Raw genomic sequence first — 23,061 nt, forward strand, 5'->3', positions numbered from 1 at the left:
AGTAACCAGTTGAGGAGACTTGCATATAAAAAGATAGTGAAATTCGTCTCCTACACTTTCTTTACATATGTGACATTTTCTGTCCTCCGCCGGAATATTGTGCCAACGCCCAGTTTCAATGGGAATTTTTATATTAGACGTTCTTAATTTTGTCATCCAGATTCTTGCATTTTCCGGTATTTTTATTAAATAATTTTCAAATCCAAAACAGTTTTTATAACTAGAATAAAATACACCTCGGGAAGATAATTGGACATCTTGATGCCATTTTTGTATATATTGGTCTTGTAAAACCTGTTTTATCAGATGTTTGTAGTCAGCACTATCTTGATTGACAAACACATATCCTAGTCCTGTATCATTAAATATTGATTCTATAAAGTTCAGCCATTTGAATGATTGACCACTATTTTGCATTAAACTTAATAATAATCTATACATATTACTACTTAATTTGTCACCACGCATTATCCTTCTCCAAAATGATGTCATTCTTATTTTGACTTTTATTTCTAATGGAAATCTGCCTAATTCTCCATATACCATATAGTTAGGCGTTGAAGATCTTACTCTTAGAATACGTTTACAAAAATTTAAGTGAATTTGTTCTAAAATTTTCAGGTTTTCGTATCCCCAAATCTCACACCCATATAAAAGAATAGGCTCTACCATGGCATCAAACATTTTAAGCTGTAAATCCAATGGGATGGCTTGATTTCTAATACTTTTGTACAAGCTGTATAATGCTTTTTGTGCTTGATTAACCAATTTTTTCTTCGCCTCATTGAAAGTACCATTACATTTAAATATGAGCCCAAGATATGAGTAGGTACACACTATACTTATATATAACAATAAATATATCAAACACAATTTGTAATTGCCGATCGCCCACGAGACTAGAAGGACACCGGATTTTATTATAATCTATCATAACAAACATAATATTTTGCAATAATATATATATACATATAAACAATGCTTTCAATACAAAACGAAAACATTGACTCCGTCATAAACGAACCCGCCGGCCAGGAAAAACCAACAACCAAGTTACCTTAGTCGATATGGAAACCTGTGTCCAAACCCTAATGCTCGGAAGATCGTCTCGAGAGGTGTACTTGGACAATACTGAAAATTAGCTTATTTTTACATAAACAAAATATCATCAAAATGTGTAATAGCAAACAAAAATACCAATATATAGTACAAAAAACAAGAAAAAATCAAACAATAATGAACCAACATTAAATCTGAACTTGACCAGTTCGAAGTTGGCGAGAGAATGGTCTGATAGGGAAATTAACCCGCCAAAAAATGACCATTCACGTGATACTACAATTAATATCACGTGTCCATACATATATCGAAAGAACCGTTAGTACAATAATTTTCCTCTATACTTCGAAACGCGGAAAATTATAAGTACACACTATACTTATATATAACAATAAATATATCAAACACAATTTATAATTGCCGATCGCCCACGAGACTAGAGAACTCAAAGAAAGGGCTGAAACGGATAGAAAAACATATATCTATAAACCTAAATTCTTAGAAACTGAAATTCTATTATCAAACGAATCTGCAATGTACCCGTCTTTACTTCAATCAGATTTCCAACGTCCATGCCTCTTTATACATCTCTCATTAACATCTGACTTGGCTGCAGCAGAAGCGCCACCTGAACGTAATGAGTGTAAACCTAAGTTAAGGTGTGGAGCAACCATTTTCAACCTTTTAACGATATTTTGCCTGGCTGCTGTATAACTAAGCTTCTTATTTTTATAAATTAACTTAGCTGTACCACCCGATCTAAATATGGGTCTGAAAACAAAATGATCAGAATCAACATCTAAACTAGATAAACCCAAATAACGCTTATACATCAAAAGGGGACATGCTTGAGAACTCCCTTTGGAAATCAAAATTTCGTTGCCCTGTCTATATTGATCAGTTTTGCTATGCGACAAAAAGATAGACATGTATTCCTCATATATCTTAATATCCCTACAAGTTAATGAACTTAATTCATCAAAACGTAAAAAACCTGCATAAGCTATAAGTATCATAGTTAAATCCCTAATCACTAATAAATCACTAGAATCCTGATATATAGAACATAGTTCTCTAAGCATAATGTTATCAACTGGGTCTTTTTTCACGACTGGTTTACCGTTTCGCCTTTTGCACGATTCTAATAGAAATTTTATGAATGAATTGCTTGTAGGGTCTATGTAACCGTTCAATTCGTGAGCCCATTTTATAGAATAAATCGCGGACTGTAATACACTTGGTGAAGAATGTTTGTCAATAAGAAATGTTAAGTATAACGCTACATGTACTGGTTCGGCTGGTAAATCAGAAAAACCATGTTCATTAATGAATAACTTCCAACGATTAAATCCGGCAAAGTACTTCTTTGACGTATTTTCACTTTTCGAATCCACTATGTACAAAGCCATCTTTCCTGCCAAAGATCTCAACACATTGTTTCCTCCTACACCACTGCTCTCAACGACATTCTCAACGTTCTGTCTCAGTTTTAAACCTAAAAAACGCAAAAATCCTCATTAAAATCTGACAAATAAAGCAATCATACTAAATCTTAGAGGATTTTCACCAAAAATCCCATTTTTACCAGTACCCTTTACTATAATGTTGTATCTAGGCAAATAAATAACCTCCTTTATAAAATCTCTAAATCCGCCGTCTTTATATAAAAGTGGCCAATAAGGAGCAGATTTCCATTCAGGAATAACCAACATGCATTTAGCCTTGTCCTTTATTATCTTGTTTATTGTCATGGCAACTAACGATGGAGGTGGCACTAACCAATTAGTATCACCTCCCCAAAACTGACTAAAAGCGTTTATTGCCTCAGTACCTGGGCACCAAATTCTCGAATTAAAACGAGAGCTCTGAGCGTTGTAATGAGTAGAAAATCTATCAACAGTAAAAGGGCCAAAAGTACAACTCAGATCATGAAAAACGTTCTTTTCGATGCTCCAATCATCAGGATCCGTATGTCTACTTAAAAAATCAGCATGCTTATTCTCAGTTCTCGGTACCCAATTGGTTTGTAAACCTATATTCTTCTTCGAGCAAGAATTGAGAATATCTGTTACAACCTTCTGTAATTTGTATTTTTTGCTACCAACATTCAATATATGTGTCACATTCTTATTATCAGAATTTACTTTAACGGTCTTATTCAAGAAATGAATCATATGAGTTCAAAACTCTTCTAACCGTCTCTAATTCTCGCCAGGTAGAACTTTCAAATTGTTCACCCGCGAACCAATTTCCATAAATCTCACGATTTTCACTATGAAAATCCAAAACTGTGGAAAAATATCCACCAAAGCCTACATCTGAGGCATCACAAAATAACTCAATATCATACATGTCAGTTAAATTAACAGAACAAATATCAACACCTACAAGATTAAGTGTTCTGCAAGAGTTTTTCCAAAAACCAAGCTCATCAATAGCTTCTACTGTTATTCTAACAGGTGCGTTCCAACTAGCACGCGCTTGAACACAATCATACAAAAATCTTGTGTTCCGTCTAACGATATCACCCAAAACGATTTGCATAGAAATCAGCTGACCAATAATACTAGCCAAAGTTCGAGCACTGAACAAAAGTACTCCTTTTCCAATCTCGCTTAAAATAAGACTCGCAGCTTTTTCTGCCTTGTCAATTCTCTCATCACTAACACAAATTTTGCCTATTTTTGTGTCCCAAACATAACCTAACCATTTAACATACTGTGAAGGAAACCAACTACATTTTTCATGTGCAATCAAAAATCCTAGAACTTCCAATTTTTGTTTAACCTCTTGACTGGTTTTAAGACACGAGCTTAAATCTCGATCACCACCTAAACCATCATCCAGAAACATGATGATTCTATTGCCTTCAGATCTCAAGTGTTTGACAAATTCTCGTAGTACTTTTGAAAAAATGTACCCAGCAGTAGCTAAACCAAATGGCAGTACATTAAAAACAAAGTATCTAACTTTGCCTTCAAAGTCCCATGAAAATCCTAAAAAACTTCTATGTATTTGACAAATCTCAATATGATGATAAGCCGACTTAAGATCAAAGGAAAACAGAAAATCATCCTTCTGAAACATATCTCGGGCTACTTTTGTATCTTCATACTTAAATCTGAATTTGAACAAATGTATGTTTATGTGTCTACAATCTAGTACAAGTCTAGGTTTGCTCGATTTGTTGTATGCAACCGTTAAAGGGTTAACTACCTGCGGAATTTTTTGTACCTCAGAAATACATTTTTTCTGTAAAAGATTGCTGATCTCATCTTGAACAAATTTCTTATTGTTTAATGACGATCTGTTGTTTTTAATAACAGCGTGTTGAGGCTCGGTTTTGAATGGTATTTTATAACCGTTTTCAATAACATCAATAATGTGTTTGTTTTCGGTAATCAATTTCCATTGACCTATATTGACCTTGAGTCTACCAACTGGCGAGACGCATTCATGCTGAACTGTTGTATTCATATCAATACACATCACCGTGTGAGTATTTTTAACAGTATTTACTTTTGTATTTACAGACTTATTGCTTGAATCACTGACTAGAGGCGCAAAGTGGCCTTGTATTACATTAATATTATCAAAAACTAAAATTTGAGAATAAGAATTACTTATCTTATTTTTCATGTCTGGACATTCGTCTACCCAATGACCCTTATTTCCACACTTGAAACATCTTCCAGGCTTAACGGATTTGGTTTCTTTCTCTGGATTTCTGCTATAAGGTGTTGGTCTTGGTTTGCCTTTCTTAACTTTTTCCGCCTTACTCTTTCTTTCTGCTCTAGACTGAGCCCTCATCATCTTCTTTTCGTCTTCTGAGTCATCAGCGATGGGATTAGCTACGTACTCGCTGACGACTTTCCACCCAAGCTGGGAAGAGTCGGCCAGTTTTATAAGCTTTTGCCTTTCACGCACTAAGTCAATACCTTCAATAATCTTCATCTTCGCTGTCCGCACTGAATCAATTCCTAATTCTGGAGCTTCCAGGCTAGCTTTAGCTTCTTTCAGCTTGGTTAACACTTTCACCTCATGACGATACTGGTTTTCATTTCCTTTACGCTGAAAACTATAATTGTCAGTCATGGTTTCTTCAAGCTTGGCTATCTGAGTTTGGGAAATCTCCTGCTGTGACTGTGTGACTGTTGCAGATTTGATTGGAAAGATGAAAGCCTACTATCCATCACTGTAGTTATGCTGTTTAGAAGATCTTGCTGTGAAGAAGAAACTGCATTTTTCACCTCGCGTAGAATAACTGCCTTAATTGAATCGTCTAAATCGGTGTCCATCTTGACCAGTTCGAAGTTGGCGAGAGAATGGTCTGATAGGGAAATTAACCCGCCAAAAAATGACCATTCACGTGATACTACAATTAATATCACGTGTCCATACATATATCGAAAGAACCGTTAGTACAATAATTTTCCTCTATACTTCGAAACGCGGAAAATTATAAGTATCGACTAATTCTATATTTTTGCCTTGTAATTTAAATTCAAATTTCCTTCGCACTTTGCCTTTACTAAATACCATACTTTTTGTTTTTGTAACATTAACTTCAAGTTTCCATAATTCACAGTAGTTCTGGAAAATATTTAGTGCATTTTGCATACTTTCTGCTGAATCCGCCAGAATGACGGTATCATCAGCGTACAGTATGGCAAACAGTTTCATAATTGAATTTAACTCATTTTGACATTTTTCTTTAACTATCTCAAGGGGACATCCACCTAAATCAATAAAGAATTTTTCTAAGTCATTTAAAAAAATAGAAAAGAGAAAGGGAGATAGATTTTCCCCCTGTCTTACACCAGTTAGACAGGGAAAATATTCTGACTGTTGGTTGTTGTATTTTACACATGATTTAATATTGTTATACATATTAAAAATAACAGTAAATATTTTCCCTTTTATACCACTGTTCTGTAGTTTTTTCCACAGACCACTTCTCCATACAGTGTCGAATGCCTTTCGAAAATCAACAAAATTTTCCAAAAGATTGATAGAGTGATATTAAGGCATGCAATACGAATAAATTATCGGTTGTAGAGTGACCTTTTCGAAATCCAGCTTGGTTGTATGAAATTAAGGAAATTTCATTTGCAAAAAAGGTTAACCTAGAATTAATTATTGATGTAAAGACTTTTCCTAAACAGCTTATTAATGTTATTGCTCTGAAGTTATCAGGATCCATGGTATCTCCTTTGTTTTTAAAAACTGGTCGTATTATACCAATAGTCCAGTGCTCTGGGATTATTCCGGTTTCTAAAACAATGTTAAATATTTTACAGTAAATATGTACCAATGCTGGAGTTGAATGTTATATATACTCATATTCACTTTAATAAATTTACCAACAGCATTAAGGACCTGATTGTCTTCACAGTTTAATAAATAAATAAATTTATGCTGATTATCAAGTATAGAAAAATTTGGAATTCCTTGGCAAACAAAGTCAAAGAGAGCATCTCTATCTGATTTAAAATTTTCACACTTAGTTAAAAAATGAATTTCATCTTCAACACAGCCAGAGGAGCATTTTTTGCAAATTCTTTCATTTCGTGGAATATTTGAAAAACGACCAACTTCAATTTGAAGCTTATGAGCAGAAATACGTAATTTGCATATAGATCTTCTAAAATCAAAGTTCTTAATTAAAGAAAGATAATATTTTCATAACCAAAATTCTGCTTAAATTTCACATAATTAAAGTAAACAGTTTTCCATCAGAAGCTTTATTTTGGCTAGCATGCCAATTGCTAATATATTAAGTGTGAATTAATTAACAAGATATGTTCAAAAATTTATATTGTCCGAAATGTTTTTCTTCTTGTTTAATTTCAAAAACTTCTAATACTTTTTTAACAAATGAGAACCAAGAAGTTATGTTAGATTTGTGAAGCTCTTGGCTGCATTTATAAGCATCTTTCAATAGACTGAATTCAGTTGTAAGATTTTCAAATCTATACCAGTATTTTACAATTGACTTTACAATATCATAATGTAAGGGGAAACGTCCCAGTTCTGATAATACAGCAAAATTGACACTCCTTTTGTGTACACCAAGTATAAATTTAGAAAATTTAAGATGGAGATTCTCACACTTAAGATTTTTAAAAATATTTTCAAGATTATGTTTATACATTGTAATAACTTTTTACTATCCATACGAGCCCCAAGAGAAAAAAAGAAGCTTCCTTTTTCACTTGGGGCTCGTATGGATAGTACTCTGAACTGAAAGTTATTGTAATCGACTAGAAATGGATTGTTGAGACTTGATATATGTTTATACATTGTAGAAAATTGTAAATAAATTAAAAAAAAAACAAATAATTTTTATTTTAGTGAGGTCCAGAAAAGGGGGGTCCATGCCTCAAATACCTGTGGGGAAATCCCCAGCAAATAGTGACAGTTGGCGGGTAAGTTAGGGAGCTACAATTTGATTTTTATGGGGGGGGGGGGGGGGGGGGGCAGGATGAAAAATTTTGTCCTGCATTTTTTTTTAGTTGTAATCTCTGTCCTGCCTTTTTATTTTTCACTCTATTCGGTCCTGCCTTTTTTTTATTAGTTTATCCTGACTTTTTTTACCTAAATTGTCATCCTGCCTTTTTTGTTTTGCAAAGTGTCTCATCCTGCCTTTTTTTTACTCAAAACTCCTGTCCTGCCTATTTTTTTTCAAATTTCATCCTAGCCCCCCCCATAAAAATCAAATGGTAGCTCCCTTAATGATTTATTTAAATATGTTTTTGGAATCCGGAATTTCATATCTGTAACGGACTAACGGTCATTTATCCAGTGATTATCTTTACTTTCATATTTCCTATTTTTTTGTAGAGACTTTCCAATCTTTTTGTTGCGAAAAATATCAGCTTGAGCATCTTTTTATTTTTTATTTACACGAAGGTATAACTTGGATGGTAAGCAGATCATATGAGGGTCAGTATATATATAATCAGTGTATAATCAACGATCAATGCATCAACTATCTATAAGGGTTTCGGAACGAAATCATCCACTGGCAACCATTTTTGTTCACTGACACTGACACTGTTGAACAGTTCATGATGTTGTTGTCATGGTTAGGTGAGAAGGGACGGATTCAGCCATTTTAAAAAAGGGGGTTCCAACTGCATGTCCCCATTCAAATGCATTGATTGTCCAGAAAAAAGGGGGGTGTTCAACCCCCCCAGCACCCTCCCCCTGGGTCTGCCAATTAAGCGGAAAAAGGGTTTACCTGAAGAAAAATTGTTCTTGGTCAGTGCAAACAAATCTGTGAAGTGTTTTGAAAGGCTAACATATTACTCCCCCCGTTTAAAGAGGGTAGTAATACACCTTATTGCTATTTGTCCTTTAGTTTTAGCCGCCATTACTGGATATCACACAGGTTCCCGTGAAATTTTCACGTCATAAAACAAAAGATCTGATGCCACAATGGAAAGTGAGTTTTGCATGCATCAAAAGTTCAAGCGATAAGGTGTATGGGGGTACCTTCATGCCATATATATAGCAATAAAAATTTCTTGCCCAATGACGTTAACAGTAATTTTTAGTGCCTGACGATAAAATGTACTCCTTCTTTTAGACGATAAAAAAATCTGTTGAATTTGACAAATCACACTATTTTTTTCTCTAAAAATTATAGTAACAATATTTATTTGAGACATCTGACGAATCACGATAAGAATATTTTGACTAATCTTAGCAAAATTTTAACCAATTTGACACTTATGCCTAATGGTAGCCGAAATGACCGGCCCCTGATGGTAAAGGGCAATTGCCACCCTCATGAAACAGTCAAGGGACTTATTGACATAAGTGATTTTTAAATCACTAATTTAACTAAGTAGCAAATAAGAAGTTTTGTCACAAATTGTAAATTTGTAGTTTTAACAAAATTTTAACCACATAGGTTTAGATAATCATGATAATCATGATAATATCTTTTTATTGGTAAAATTGGGAAAAAATGAACAAGGGGGAGAGGGGTGTTGAAATTAGTGGACTGGAGTTTATAAAAATAATGATACTGAAAGAAGTGATTTTTTGACAGGAAATTGAGGTATGATACTAGAACAAGTGCATTTTTATGTCATTAACCCAGATTCAGTACAAGGTAATCACCTGGTCACACAGATGTTGGTTCTGATAATTTAAGCAACATAATTGGTCCTTGATTATTAGTATTCTATATTTAAAGCTACATTAAAATTAAATCACTTAGTCTAGAGATTTATTATTGATTATTTTGTACTACTCAAATAGGTGATTATTTATAAAAGAAAGACAACTCTTACTTACTTAGTCGTATAAGATAAGCAAAGTCAGTATGTTAAATTTGATGTATGCCTTTTTGTGCTTCTTCGTTACATTTGTTGTTTTTATAGTGATATTAAGATGATAACACAATATTGACTGCTGTACCCCTATTTTTGACATTTTTACTCTTTGAGTATGTTTGTTTTGTTCATGCATAGTTTACAATGTAATTGAATTTGATACGACTGTCATACAAGTGAGAGGTTTAGCTAGCTATAAAACCAGGTTCAATCCACCATTTTCTATGTAAGAAAATGCCTGTACCAAGTCGGGAATATTACAGTTGTTATCCATTCGTTTGATATGTTTGGACTTTTGATTTTGCCTTTTGATTTTGGACTTTCCTTTTTGAATTTTCCTCGGAGTTCAGTATTTTTGTGTTTTTACTTTTTACAACCTTTACAAATATATATATAATATTGTTACTTAAATCAGTGATTTTCAAAAATCACCAATTTAAGTATTAACCAATGGGTTTGGCATTTTTTCCCAAATTAGATATTTATAACCAAATGGTATATGTTATTTTTGTATACTTATAAATTTATACTACACTTCCACATTATCTTATTAAACAAAAGTTTTCTTATTTAATTAAATGGTCGTTTGGTAAAGCTGAATGTAGATATATTTGCTGCAACTCATTTAAAGCCTTCTTCTCTAATGAGAAAGGTAAATATGCTGGATATACTTACTGGAGGTGTGATGAAATGATTGAAGCTGTTAATTTTCTCCTTGATAATATTTATGTACGTTTCGGCAACAAAGTTTTATCGACAGGTTGTAGGTATCCCCATGGGCACTAATTGTGCCCCTCTAATAGCAGACTTGTTTTTGTACTGTTACGAATCACAGTTTATGACTAAACTCAGTAAAGACACGTCGAAATTGCATTTAATAGATAAATTCAACAACACTTACTGTTATCTTGATGATATTTTTTCGTTAAATAATCAAAAAATTTCTCAATATACTGTTGAAATTTACCCCAAGGAACTTACTTTAAATAAATCAAATTTTTCGGTAATAACTGTCCTTTCCTGGATTTAGATATTAGGTTTGTTCCTTTGGCAGCATCTTACAGTGTTTATATTTCACAACTTGTTCGCTATGCCCGTGTCTGTTGTGAAGTTTTTGGAAAATGACGCAGTCATTGTTCCATAACTGCCGACCTGAACTTCATTACATTGCTCTGCCTACCGCGCTTGGTTTCGTATTTCTTATTTTCCAAACAAACTGGAATCTGCTTGTGTTATCATTATGCATCATTGTGTAGTATTAAACCAGCCAGGACCCAGTTTACACTGGTTTTTGCTTGTATTCCACTACACTCGAACAAAGTGTTGTAGTTTGACGGGAACCAGTTTTAGAATTTGTAAACTACAAAACGTAATCGGTTATTGTTCATTCCGTTTTGGTGTTTCATACCGACTTATATGGTTTGAATAAGCTTAAGACCATTCAAACATTAATGTGATAGGTATATTAAAGATTGTTTTACAAAAGGATTGAACTGTTTTACTTTCAAAGTCGTACTATAGGGATATCTGTCATATACGGATTTCCACTCTTACCGGTTAATTTCTTCTTTTACACGTGCTTTGGAAACTTCCTGTTTAATCGCAAGTTTTAAAATTGTTTTTGAGTGAATTAAACTTATTTTAACAATCATGAAGCGTTCCAGAATCATTTTAAAGCAGTTTCTTCTTCTCTTTGATGATGGAAAATAGGTTTTCTCAAGAAAATACCGCAAACGATCGCAGAGGAATTGAAACGTACAAGTCAAGTCGGCACCTGGTTAAATTGGCATCTAGTCAAATCGGCACCTATTCGACGTCAATTCGGCATCCAATAATATTTGATATAATATTTTCTATTCAATTAATTAATTACTGTTACCAAGTACATAGTGAATATGTTGTTGTGTATTTTGGTAAACCACGAAACGAAAGTGAATATGTAGTGTATAAAGGTAAACAACGAAGCCCTTACCAAAGCTGTTGTTTTAACAATTAGACAATTTGTGTAATTGTAAAAACAAGTCAATTATTAAAATAAAATGGAAAACTGTGAGTCCCTTTCAATAAATCAAACTTTCATGCCAAATAATTAGCAAATTTAAGGTGTTTGTTTTTCAGTAAAGTTTAAACAGCATTAAACCAACAATCCTGTAAAATGCTCAACTGGTTAAAATAATGCAGAAAAATACACAATATCTCATGTATTAGTCCTGGCAAGGCTATTTTATTATTTTTCTGGGACGCCTTCCTACGATGTTCAGGTGCCAATTTAACTAGGTGCCAGTTTGACTAGAATTCTTTGACAAATGTTTGAAACTATCTGAGTTTCATTAGACCTTTGATAGCAGTAACAAAAAGATTATTTACTTAATATTTTTTGGGAGAAGGGGGTTCAGACTGTGTGGCATCAGGTCTGTTTGTGCCCAATACATTTTCACACCCTACACGTTCGCACATTCACACTCTACTCATTCACGCCCAATTTTAATTCAAATTCAAGTTGAATAATTGGAAAATTATGGTTGTTGTTTTAAATTGCTTTGGTGTAAATACTGAATGTATTTATAGCTTGGTATGAGTAAAACATTGAAGATTTTAAAGGAAAAAACACAAAAGATAATTGTTTTTAACAGCTTGGTCCCATTGATCTGAAACAACGAAACAATAAAACATAGAAACCAAAATATAGCAATCCACTAATATAACCAAAACATGATAAAATTTATTCAACACGCAGAAACAAACATAGTCAGAATCTCACTTCATTTTGAAACAAGTCGATGAAACAAGTTATAGCAATACACTAACCAAAACATGATTAAGAGTTATTCAACACAAAATAAAACGTTGACAAAATACCACTTTATTTAGAAAGGATTATTATTATTTTTAGCAATACCTTATCCAAAACATAATTAAGATTTATTCAACACAAAAAAAAAATTGCTGTCTCACTTTATTTTGAGACAATGACAACAATTATACTTATAAGAAAACACTTGCTTACATAGTTATTAAACACAAAACCAATTAAGATTGGGTGCGAACATGTAGGGTGTGAAAGTGAAAGGGGTGAAAATGAGTGGGCGCAAACGTGAATGGAAGCGAACGGACTCAGATTCAGACTATGTACCAGTGAGAAATATACAAGCATTTCTACAGTATTTATTTGTACAATTCAGCTAGTCTTGACCTATTCATTTGTCTTAAAAACCCAGCCAGTTGTCACCTTCACTTCACACACACACACATATACGAATATCAATTATATGCTTACGATACATGTTGCATTGTTAAACTAATTACGGTATGTGAAAATCAAGACTTGCATAAAAACTATCCCAATATTAGAGACAGTGGCGTCATTTTTCTTCAGAGCTTTCAGCTCTTTGATTTTATTTTAACCCTTTCCTCCATGGAATATTTTTTTTGACCTACTTGATTTGCATAGGATATTTTCAATAAAAAAAAATCATCATGTTTAAAGTATTAATGCATTGCAAAATCAAATTTTTCATCTTAATTCCAGTCAGATATTCTCATGAACATCCTCTTTATATTGGATACAAACTTTTGTTAAGTCTGATAGAGATTTTCATAGGCAAGATGCTTCAACTGAAGCCCAATGCAGGCGTCAAAAGGCGTCATTATGAAGTAAAGGGGGTGGCGTCAAAAGGCGTCATTATGAAGGAAAGGGTTAACAAACGCAACCTATGTATTACTGGTAAATGATTAAACCAGGGATATCGTTACCATAAATTACTTAAAACCTTTACTAAATTTTTCCATAGATATAAAGATTTGGTTTTGAAGTTTGAATGTACCTGTAGAAAACTTATTTCAAACGGAATAGCACATCCTCATTTTTACGGAAATGTTGTTAACCGTGCCCTGAAATTTAGAAATGATCCATGTAAACTTGTCGCTCCTTTAAATAAACTTATTCTAAAAGGTTACCTATTCAACACTGTAATAAGATCATTGAATATTGTTTTTATTGGTATAAATATTGATTTTGTTATCAGTAGATTAAAATCTAACTAAATATTACTAGTATGTTATATACATACATATTCATGGATCTACAATCTGTCGATACCTGTAACTGGGCATTGCACAAGGTCATGTTTTTCTCTGGCTGTTTTTGACGTCTTTACACTAAATCCATAGGATGTTGGATGTGTACGGATTGATAGTTTAGTCTTAGATGCATGATTTTTTTAATAATTGTTAGTGGCTTTGAACTAGCTGTCAGATAACTGCCAGTACTCTCAGATCTGTTCATTGTGTCTTTTTGTGTCGGGATGTATAAGTACCCGGCCACGTCAACTTGTATTTTTGTCCATCTGATGAGTTGAGCCTTTTTCGACTGATTTTTATACGACCGCAAAATTTGAAAAAAATTTCGTCGTATATTGCTATCACGTTGGCGTGACGTCGTCTGCGTCGTTGTCGTCGTCGTCGTTGTCCGAATACTTTTAGTTTTCGCACTCTTACTTTAGTAAAAGTGAATGGAAATCTATGAAATTTTAACACAAGGTTTATGACCACAAAAGGAAGGTTGGTATTGATTTTGGGAGTTTTGGTCCCAACATTTTAGGAATTAGGGGCCAAAAAGGGCCCAAATAAGCATTTTCTTGGTTTTCGCACTATAACTTTAGTTTAAGTTAATAGAAATCTATGAAATTTTGACACAAGCTTTATGACCACAAAAGAACGGTTGGGATCGATTTTGGGAGTTTTGGTTTCAACAGTTTAGGAATTAGGGGCCAAAAAAGGGCCCAACCAAGCATTATTCTTGGTTTTCGCACAATAACTTTAGTTTAAGTAAATAGAAATCAATGAAATTTAAACACAATGTTAATGACTACAAAAGGAAGGTTGGTATTGATTTTGGGAGTTTAGGTCCCAACAGTTTAGGAATTAGGGGCCAAAGAGGGACCCAAATAAGCATTTTTCTTGGTTTTCGCACCATAACGTTAGTATAAGTAAATAGAAATCTATGAAATTTAAACACAAGGTTTATGACCATAAAAGGAAGGTTGGTATTGATTTTGTGGGTTTTGCTCTCAACAGAATAAGGGGCCCAAAGGGTCCAAAATTAAACTTTGTTTGATTTCATCAAAATTAAATAACTGTGTATGTAGATTCTTAACTTTTGGTCCCGTTTTCAAATTGGTCTACATTAAGGTCCAAAGGGTCCAAAATTAAACTTAGTTTGATTTTGACAAAAAATGAATCAGTTAGGTTCTTTGATATGCTGAATCTAAAAATGTACTTAGATTCTTGATTATTGGCCCAGTTTTCAAGTTGGTCCAAATCGGGGTCCAAAATTAAACTTTGTTTGATTTCATCAAAAATTGAATAAATGGGGTTCTTTGATATACCAAATCTAACTGTGTATGTAGATTCTTCATTTTTGGTCCTGTTTTCAAATTGGTCTACACTAAAGTCCAAAGGGTCCAAATAAAACTTTGTCTGATTTTAACAAAAATTGAAATCTTGGGGTTCCTTGATATGCTGAATCCAAAAATGTACTTAGATTTTTTATTATGGGCCCAGTTTTCAAGTTGGTCCAAATCAGGATCTAAAATTATTATATTAAGTATTGTGCAATAGCAAGTCTTTTCAATTGCACAGTATTGCACATTCAATGGCAAGAAGTATCTAATTGCACAATATTGTGAAATAGCAAATTTTTTTTTAATTAGAGTTATCTTTCTTTGTCCAGAATAGTAAGCAAGAAATATCTAATTGCAAAATATTGTGCAATAGCAAGATTTTTTTATACGACCGCAAAAATTTTAATTTTTTGGTCGTATATTGCTGATAATCACGTTGGCGTCGTCGTCTGCGTCGTCGTCGTTGTCCGAATACTTTTAGTTTTCGCACTCTAACTTTAGTAAAAGTGAATAGAAATCAATGAAATTTTAACACAAGGTTTATGACCACAAAAGGAAGGTTGGGATTGATTTTGGGAGTTTTGGTCCCAACATTTTAGGAATTAGGGGCCAAAAAGGGCCCAAATAAGCATTTTCTTGGTTTTCGCACTATAACTTTAGTTTAAGTGAATAGAAATCTATGAAATTTTGACACAAGGTTTATGACCACAAAAGGAAGGTTGGGATTGATTTTGGGAGTTTTGGTTTCAACAGTTAAGGAATTAAGGGCCAAAAAAGGGCCCAAATAAGCATTATTTTTGGTTTTCGCACAATAACTTTAGTTTAAGTAAATAGAAATCAATGAAATTTTAACACAAGGTTTATGACCACAAAAGGAAGGTTGGGATTGATTTTTGGAGTTAAGTTCACAACAGTTTATGAATTAGGGGCCAAAAAGGGCCCCAAATAAGCATTATTTTTGGTTTTTGCACCATAACTTTAGTATACTATAAGTAAATAGAAATCTTTGAAATTTAAACACAAGGTTTATGACCATAAAAGGAAGGTTGGGTTTGATTTTGAGAGTTTTGGTCCTAACAGTTTAGGAATAAGGGGTCCAAAGGGTCCAAAATTGAACTTTGTGTGATTTCATCAAAAATTGAATAATTGGGGTTCTTTGATATGCCGAATCTAACTATGTATGTAGATTCTTAATTTTTGGCCCCTTTTTTAAATTGGTCTACATTAAGGTCCAAAGGGTCCAAAATTAAACTTAGTTTGATTTTAACAAAAATTGAATTCTTGGGGTTCTTTGATATTCTGAATTTAAAAATGTACTTAGATTTTTAATTATTGGCCTAGTTTTCAAGTTGGTCCAAATGGGGGTCCAAAATTAAATTTTGTTTGATTTCATCAAAAATTGAATAAATGGGTTCTTTGATATGCCAAATCTAACTGTGTATGTAGATTCTTAATATTTGGTCCAGTTTTCAAATTGGTGTACATTGAGGTCCAAAGGGTCCAAAATTAAACTAAGTTTGATTTTAACAAAAATTGAATTCTTGGGCTTATTTGATATGCTTTATCTAAATATGTACTTTGATTTTTGATTATGGGCCCAGTTTTCAAGTTGGTCCAAATCAGGATTCCATATCAAGTATTGTGCAATAGCAAGAAATTTTCAATTGCACAGTATTGCACATTAGCAAGAAATTTCTAATTGCACAATATTGTGCAATAGCAATTAATTTTCAATTGGAGTTATCTTTCTTTGTATTGAATAGTAGTTGATAATATATGTTGGAAATTTGCCAGACATGACTATGATGTCATTTTCTATTTTTATTTGCCAATAACTTTATGTAAATAACTTCATTGGAAATTTGCCAATATAAAATGTTGCTGATGAAGCTTTTTTTCCTTATCTTATCTAAAATGTTTTTAGATAATGTATGTTGGACATTTGCCAGACATGACTAGGATGTCATTTTCTATTTTTATTTGCCAATAACTTTATCTAAATAACTTCATTGGAAATTTGCCAATATAAAATGTTGCTGATGAAGTTTTTTTTATTGTTTTATACAATAAACAATGTATATTCACTTTTACTACCAACCAATCTTTACCATTCAGTGATAACAAGCACTTTAATTTACATTTTAATATTTTATGATGTATTTAAAAGAGTAGTTATTGTTGCAAACTCCATTAGAAATTTGAATTGATATCAGTTTTGGAAAAAGGGAAACGGGGATGTGAAAAAAAGGGGGGGGGGGGGGGGGTTAAATTTTTCTCATTTCAGATTTCATAAATAAAAAGAAAATTTCTTTAAACATTTTTTTGAGAGGATTAATATTCAACAGCATAGTGAATTGCCCAAAGGCAAAAAAACACTTTTAAGTTCATTAGACCACATTCATTCTGTGTCAGAAACCTATGCTGTGTCAACTATTTAATTTTAGATTTAAAAAGTTTGAAGAAGAAATCTTTAATTGATTTGTAAAATCTTGACATTTGTTTTGTGTAAAAAAAAACCATGTAATGTCAAAAATTTGATCACAATCCAAATTCAGAGCTGTATCACGCTTGAATGTTTTGTCCATACTTGCCCCAACTGTTCAGGGTTCGACCTCTGCGGTCGTATAAAGCTGCACCCTGCGGAGCACCTGGTTTTAATTGGAGTTATCTTTCTTTGTCCAGAATCAACTTAAATCTTTGTTATATACAATATACAATGTATATTCACTTTTTACTACCAACTGATAAATTAAAATAATCTTTACCATTCAGTGATAATTAACAAGCAGTTTTTTTACATCTTAATATTTTATGATGTATTTAAATGAGTAGTTATTGTTGCAAACTCCATTAGAAATTTTAATTGAGATTAGTTTTGGAATAAGGGAAAGGGGGATGTGATTAAAAAAATTGGGTTCAATTTTTCACATTTGAAATTTCATAAATAAAAAAGAAAATTTCTTCAAACATTTTTTTGAGAGGATTAATATTCAACAGCATAGTGAATTGCTCTAAGAGAAAACAAAAATTTTAAGTTCATTAGAACACATTCATTCTGTGTCAGAAACCTATGCTGTGTCAACTATTTAATCACAATCCAAATTTAGAGCTGAATCCAGCTTGAATGTTGTGTCCATACTTGCCCCAACCGTTCAGGGTTCAACATCTGCGGTCGTATAGAGCTACGCCCTGCGGAGCATCTGGTTATAGTTTGTAATTATGTTGTACTGTTATACCACTGTCCCCGGTTAGGGGAGGGTTGGGATCCCGCTAACATGTTTAACCCTGCCACATTATTTATGTATGTGCCTGTCCCAAGTCAGGAGCTTGTAATTCAGTGGTTGTCATTTGTTTATGTGTTACATATTTGTTTTTCGTTCATTTTTTTACATAAATAAGACCGTTAGTTTACTCGTTTGAATTGTTTTACATTGTCTTATCGGGGCCTTTTATAGCTGACTATGTGGTATGAGCTTTGCTCATTGTTGAAGGCTGTAGCGTTACCTATAGTTGTTAATGTCTGTGTCATTTTTGGTCTTTTGTGGATAGTTTTTTATTTTAACTGTGCAAAAAGTTTGTTTTTTTCAATTCAAGGGAAAATATTGCACAGTTCTATATGATTATATAATGCCAATGAAGTACATCATCATAATCATTGTACATGCATATTTACTGGCAGCTAGAAATGTTATTGCATGTACACAAATATCTATCCTTTTTGTGCTTGTTGTTCAAATTGTTTCCAGAAATATCCAAACGTTACGTTTTTTTTTGCAAAGATAAAAGGGACTCTTCCATGAAAGATCAAAATGACCTACAAAGTTATTCTTTTTCATAAAGTTACCAAGTTTTTCCAAGATCCTAAATGACAATAATGTTGGGAGAGAATAAAATTGATAAACAAATTAAATTTTTTTTGCAATTAAGTATTTCACAATGTTTCAATAAAATAAGTTTTTTTACTTTTACGTTGAAAAAGTACATTTTCATTGCCCTGTATTGAAAAATACTTAAAAAATTGATCAAAAGGCTTTCTACAACTTTTATGATCTTCAATGTCATATATAACCTATGTTTCAACTTACAAAATGCCCCAAAACAACATTTTTAGATTATTTTTGTTGACACTAGTCTAAAGTTCTTAGCTGTTGGTCTAGATTTTATCATGTTTATGTCTTACAAGGATAGTTGGTATCATAGGCAGATCCCGTGGGGGGGGGGGGGGGGGGGGGAAATTTGGTTGATTATAAAGGCAATCACTGAAGCATTACAGTGACTGGAGTGGGCCTCCCTTAGGTCAGTTAATAAGCAGGCCCCCCTTATGAAAAGTTCTGGATCCGCCACTGGGTATCATTTACTTGGTAGAAGAATTCTTAAATGCAATGTTTTATGTTTTCACATGCTTCATATTATATAGTTAGTCAACAACACTTTTGTCCGTACAAAACCCTTGTCTATTTTATTTGATCTGCTAGTCATCATGCATGTCATGAAGTTTCTTTCTAAATTCATGAAATTCTAATAAAATTTTCAATTGAAAAATACTTACTATACTCAATTGTCTTTTTGTTTTCAGACAAAAAATGGCAGAAATTTTCCTTAAAGAAGACAGATATGGAGAAAAAGTATTAAAGACTCTGGACACTTTAAGGAAAGAAAGAAAATGGATTGATTTTTATATTGAAACTAAAACAGATCTAGTCCCTGTTCATCGCATTGTTTTGGCAGTATCTGAGATCTCCCATTTGCAGACACATGTATTTCTTTGTCAGGATGTTAATACTCTAGATCTGACAGACTTCAAAAAGGAAATAGTGGAAATATTCATTTCTTATCTTTATACAGGCGAAGTCAAACTAGTTGGAGAATCCTACATAAGAGATTTTATCAATCTTTGTAAAAAAATAGATTTCAAAACTGTGCTGTTACATAAAGAATTTCATCCCTATATCTATATGCAAACGAAACTTGATGGCTGTAATTCAGATTTATTAAACCAGTGCACTTCATTAACATTAAGAGCTAAGGGAAAAGATAAAGATAATGCTACTTGTCCCTCTAAAGTTACCTCCCCATTAGATGTAAACTTTACTTGTTTATCAGAAGAATCTTTAAAGGGACTTAACTCAAATACAGTTTTTATGACCACAACTGTAAATGGTCAGATGTTTGTAAAAACTGATTCAAAAATATCCAAAAACCAACCTGACAAAAATGTAAGCTCAAAAAGTGTAAGCGAAGAAAAATTTGATCATTTTACATCTTGTGAATTCACTGAATATGAAAATTTTTCTGAGGTTTTTGATATAAAACAAGAGCCAGAGACTTACAATGAACCAGATATTAAAATGTCAGAATCGATACAAAATAAAGATTTGCCGATATTTTATGAAATAAAAGTAGAGCCAAATGATGATGAAAGATCTGCGATTGAATCGCCTGAATCAGCAAATATTCAAAGAAAACTTTTTTCTACAGAAAATAAGGGGAAAAATACTAAAAAATTGTTGCTAGGTAATGTGAAATCAACACTGAATCATGTGGAAAAAACTAAAAGGATTAATATATTACCAGACATTGTAAAGCAGTATGCTGGAAAACTAATGTCAAAAGATGTTACAATAGACCAGGAAGAAACTAGTATAGGTTTGGAAATAAAAGGGTCTGAGCTTGGTGAAGATGGTGAAAACCAACAGTTGGAAATGGTTGGAATTCAAGATGATATGGTTATAGAAGAGGAGCAAGAAAATCTGGATTCTGTAAGTCTTTCTTAAAATGAAAATCACAAAAAAGTTATTTAAGTGTATAATTGCACATGTACAGTATGATATATAGACAATTAGACATGTATGTCTAATGTTAAACATTGTTAAAGGGGCACTAGCTACGAGATATATAAAAAATCTCATATATAATTTTTTTCCTCAATCAATAATGAAATACAAATAGTGAAATAGTAATTCCCTTTAGCAGCCAGTTCATGTATGTTTTGATCCAATTTTGTCAAAATAAGCTAAAAAACAGTGATTATGAATTATTCACTTGCAAGTGAATAGTTCTTCCTCATTGAATCAGTATTCATGTGAACTTCAATTTAACCCTTGAGATGGATGCTTTCATATTCCTCTATTATCATTTTCTATATAATAATCAGGGCCGTAAATTACACAGAGGCATGAAGGCAGTTGTACGGAAGTGTAGTATTAGGGACATAGTAAAAATAAAATTGACAGTGAACTTTTTTTCCAAGTGACAGTCGAAAATTTTGACATTCCATATCTTTAAATTTGGAATTTTAATTTTAAATTTTAAATTTTCTGATCTCGAATTTCTGACTTCTTTTTTATTTGTTTTTATGTTTTTTTAATGTAAAAAAAACCACACTAACATTGCAAATTGTATATAACATATATTTTGATCAGTGTAGAAATACATATAGTGTATGTCCGAGCGAGAACTGCTCTAGTTCATTACTTTAGGAAGACCTGTTGGTGACCTTCTGCTGTTGTTTTTTTCTATGGTCGGGTTGTTATCTCTTTGGCACATTCCCCATTTCCATTCTCAATTTTATATATACATTTTGTAATAAGATGTGGTATGATTTACAATGACTATGAGACAAATCTCTACCAGAGACCATATGACAAATCTAAGTTAACACTACGGTATATCTGGTCCCTATGCAGCCTTCCTGTAAACATGTAATTCAAATTTCTTCAACATTTATGTGAATTGTTTTTCAAAACAATGATTTGTGATGATGGCCTTAAGCTTGTTATTTACATGTACAAAAATGTAGAAATATGCTAAAAATTGTTTAAAGGGAAGTAACCCTTGTTTTACATGGTTAAACCTGGGTCAATTATGTACATGTTAGCTCTGAGACACGTGAGATGACTTTTAAGCATTGTTACGAATCCATTTCTGTAACCTTAAAATCTGAATTATTTATAATTCAATGGGAATTAAACATTTTAAACGTTATCAATCTGTATCATTATGAATAAAACAAAGACTTTTTTCTAATTTTCAGAAGATTACAAGAACATTTGTGAAGACAACACGATCAAGATCGAAGAAAGATAACACACGTTATTTATGTCAGCACTGTAACTATATAACACACGATAAAAGTAATTACAATAAACATACCTCGCAGCATACAGATAAAACCTATATGTATATAGCACCAAATAAAAATACAAATTGGAATAAAGCCCAAAGCACTATGGGACCAAAAATTAATGAATCGATAAAAAAATCTCCTACTAAAGTAGAAAGACTTGCCAAGAACTCATCTGATCAGGTTTTACCTGCTAAACAACCAAAGTGGCAAATTTCTTGTGCACAGTGTGGGAAAACTTTCCGTAGTAAATATGGACATACCTTGCATATCAAGAACAAACACAATATGGACTTTAAATACCTTTGCAGTGTGTGTGGTCAAGGATTCAATCAGGCCATTCAATACAGCCATCATTGTAGACGTCACCAACATCAGATTAAAGTTGATACATGTCCACTTTGCAAGACTGAATTTATGGGCTTAGGTTCTTTAAAGCGCCACCTAGAGACGTGCAATAAGTCTGGTTCCTATCCCCATCTTTGTGATATTTGTGGTTCAGGCTTTAGTACAAAAGCAAAACTTCAGGAACATAATAAAGGGAAACATGAAGAAGCCAGATATTCTTGTCGGATATGTTATAAAAAATTCAACTGGAGATCAAGCCTGAAGGCACATGTTAGATGCAAACACAAAGACTTTCATTTACATGCTGAACCAGAATAATTTGAATGACTTTGTTATAACATGGATTTTGTTTCACAATATTTTTTGTTTTGTTTTTTTGTTATGGTTTAGTGTACTTTAAAAGTGCTGAAATAAAGCAATAAATTTTAAGCTTTCCTTAAAAAAAGAAGAGTTTGTTACACCAATGTTTCTGGTTTAGAGGACGGTTATTTTCTCACTGAAACTCATGGTAAAGTCCACCTAATCAGAGGCGGATTGAGTTTTTTTTTAGGGGGCCCAGGTTCCCCCTTTTCTGAGAAAAATTGGTTAATTATAAAGGGAATCACTGAAGCATGACTGGAGAGGGCCCCCTCTAAGGCAGTCAGTGGGCCCCCACTTAGGAAAATTTCTGGATCCGCCACTGCTTATTAATACTTCAGTATCCAATTGTCATTTCTTGCTGTTGGCCCTGCTTGGTTATTTTTGGTTTATTAAAAAGAAATCAGGCTTTTGGGTTTTCTCCTTT

At 32.8% G+C, this 23,061-nt stretch overlaps 2 protein-coding genes and 1 pseudogene across 3 annotated transcripts; 1 reads left to right on the forward strand and 2 right to left on the reverse strand.

The window, feature by feature from the left end:
- Positions 1 to 873: 873 nt before the first annotated feature.
- LOC139528539 (integrase/recombinase xerD homolog) lies at positions 874 to 2,468 on the reverse strand. The gene has a single exon (XM_071324568.1). The coding sequence runs from the start codon at positions 2,466 to 2,468 to the stop codon at positions 1,611 to 1,613; it is 858 nt and encodes a 285-aa protein (XP_071180669.1). The 3' UTR covers positions 874 to 1,610.
- Positions 2,469 to 3,212: 744 nt separating this feature from the next.
- LOC139528538 (uncharacterized) lies at positions 3,213 to 5,523 on the reverse strand (annotated as a pseudogene).
- A 2,348-nt stretch (positions 5,524 to 7,871) lies between these two features.
- Positions 7,872 to 22,706, forward strand: LOC139528540 (uncharacterized). 2 transcript variants are annotated; one of them, XM_071324569.1, is made up of 3 exons: positions 7,872 to 8,004; positions 19,383 to 20,565; positions 21,840 to 22,706. In XM_071324569.1, exons 2-3 carry the CDS (start codon positions 19,390 to 19,392, stop codon positions 22,593 to 22,595), a joined length of 1,932 nt encoding a protein of 643 aa, XP_071180670.1. In that variant the 5' UTR covers positions 7,872 to 8,004; positions 19,383 to 19,389; the 3' UTR covers positions 22,596 to 22,706. The 2 variants fall into 2 exon arrangements, with proteins under 2 accessions (XP_071180670.1, XP_071180671.1); XM_071324570.1 differs by having other exon boundaries at positions 7,872 to 7,985.
- Positions 22,707 to 23,061: the final 355 nt, after the last annotated feature.

Source organism: Mytilus edulis, chromosome 6, assembly GCF_963676685.1.
Source record: "Mytilus edulis chromosome 6, xbMytEdul2.2, whole genome shotgun sequence".
Taxonomy (NCBI): domain Eukaryota; kingdom Metazoa; phylum Mollusca; class Bivalvia; order Mytilida; family Mytilidae; genus Mytilus; species Mytilus edulis.

Coding starts and splice junctions, on each gene's coding strand:
- LOC139528540 (XM_071324569.1), top strand. CDS start 19,390: ATGGCAGAAATTTTCCTTAAAGAAGACAGATATGGAGAAAAAGTATTA. Junction 20,566..21,839: donor AGCAAGAAAATCTGGATTCT/GTAAGTCTTTCT, acceptor TCTAATTTTCAG/AAGATTACAAGAACATTTGT.
- LOC139528539 (XM_071324568.1), bottom strand. CDS start 2,468: ATGGCTTTGTACATAGTGGATTCGAAAAGTGAAAATACGTCAAAGAAG.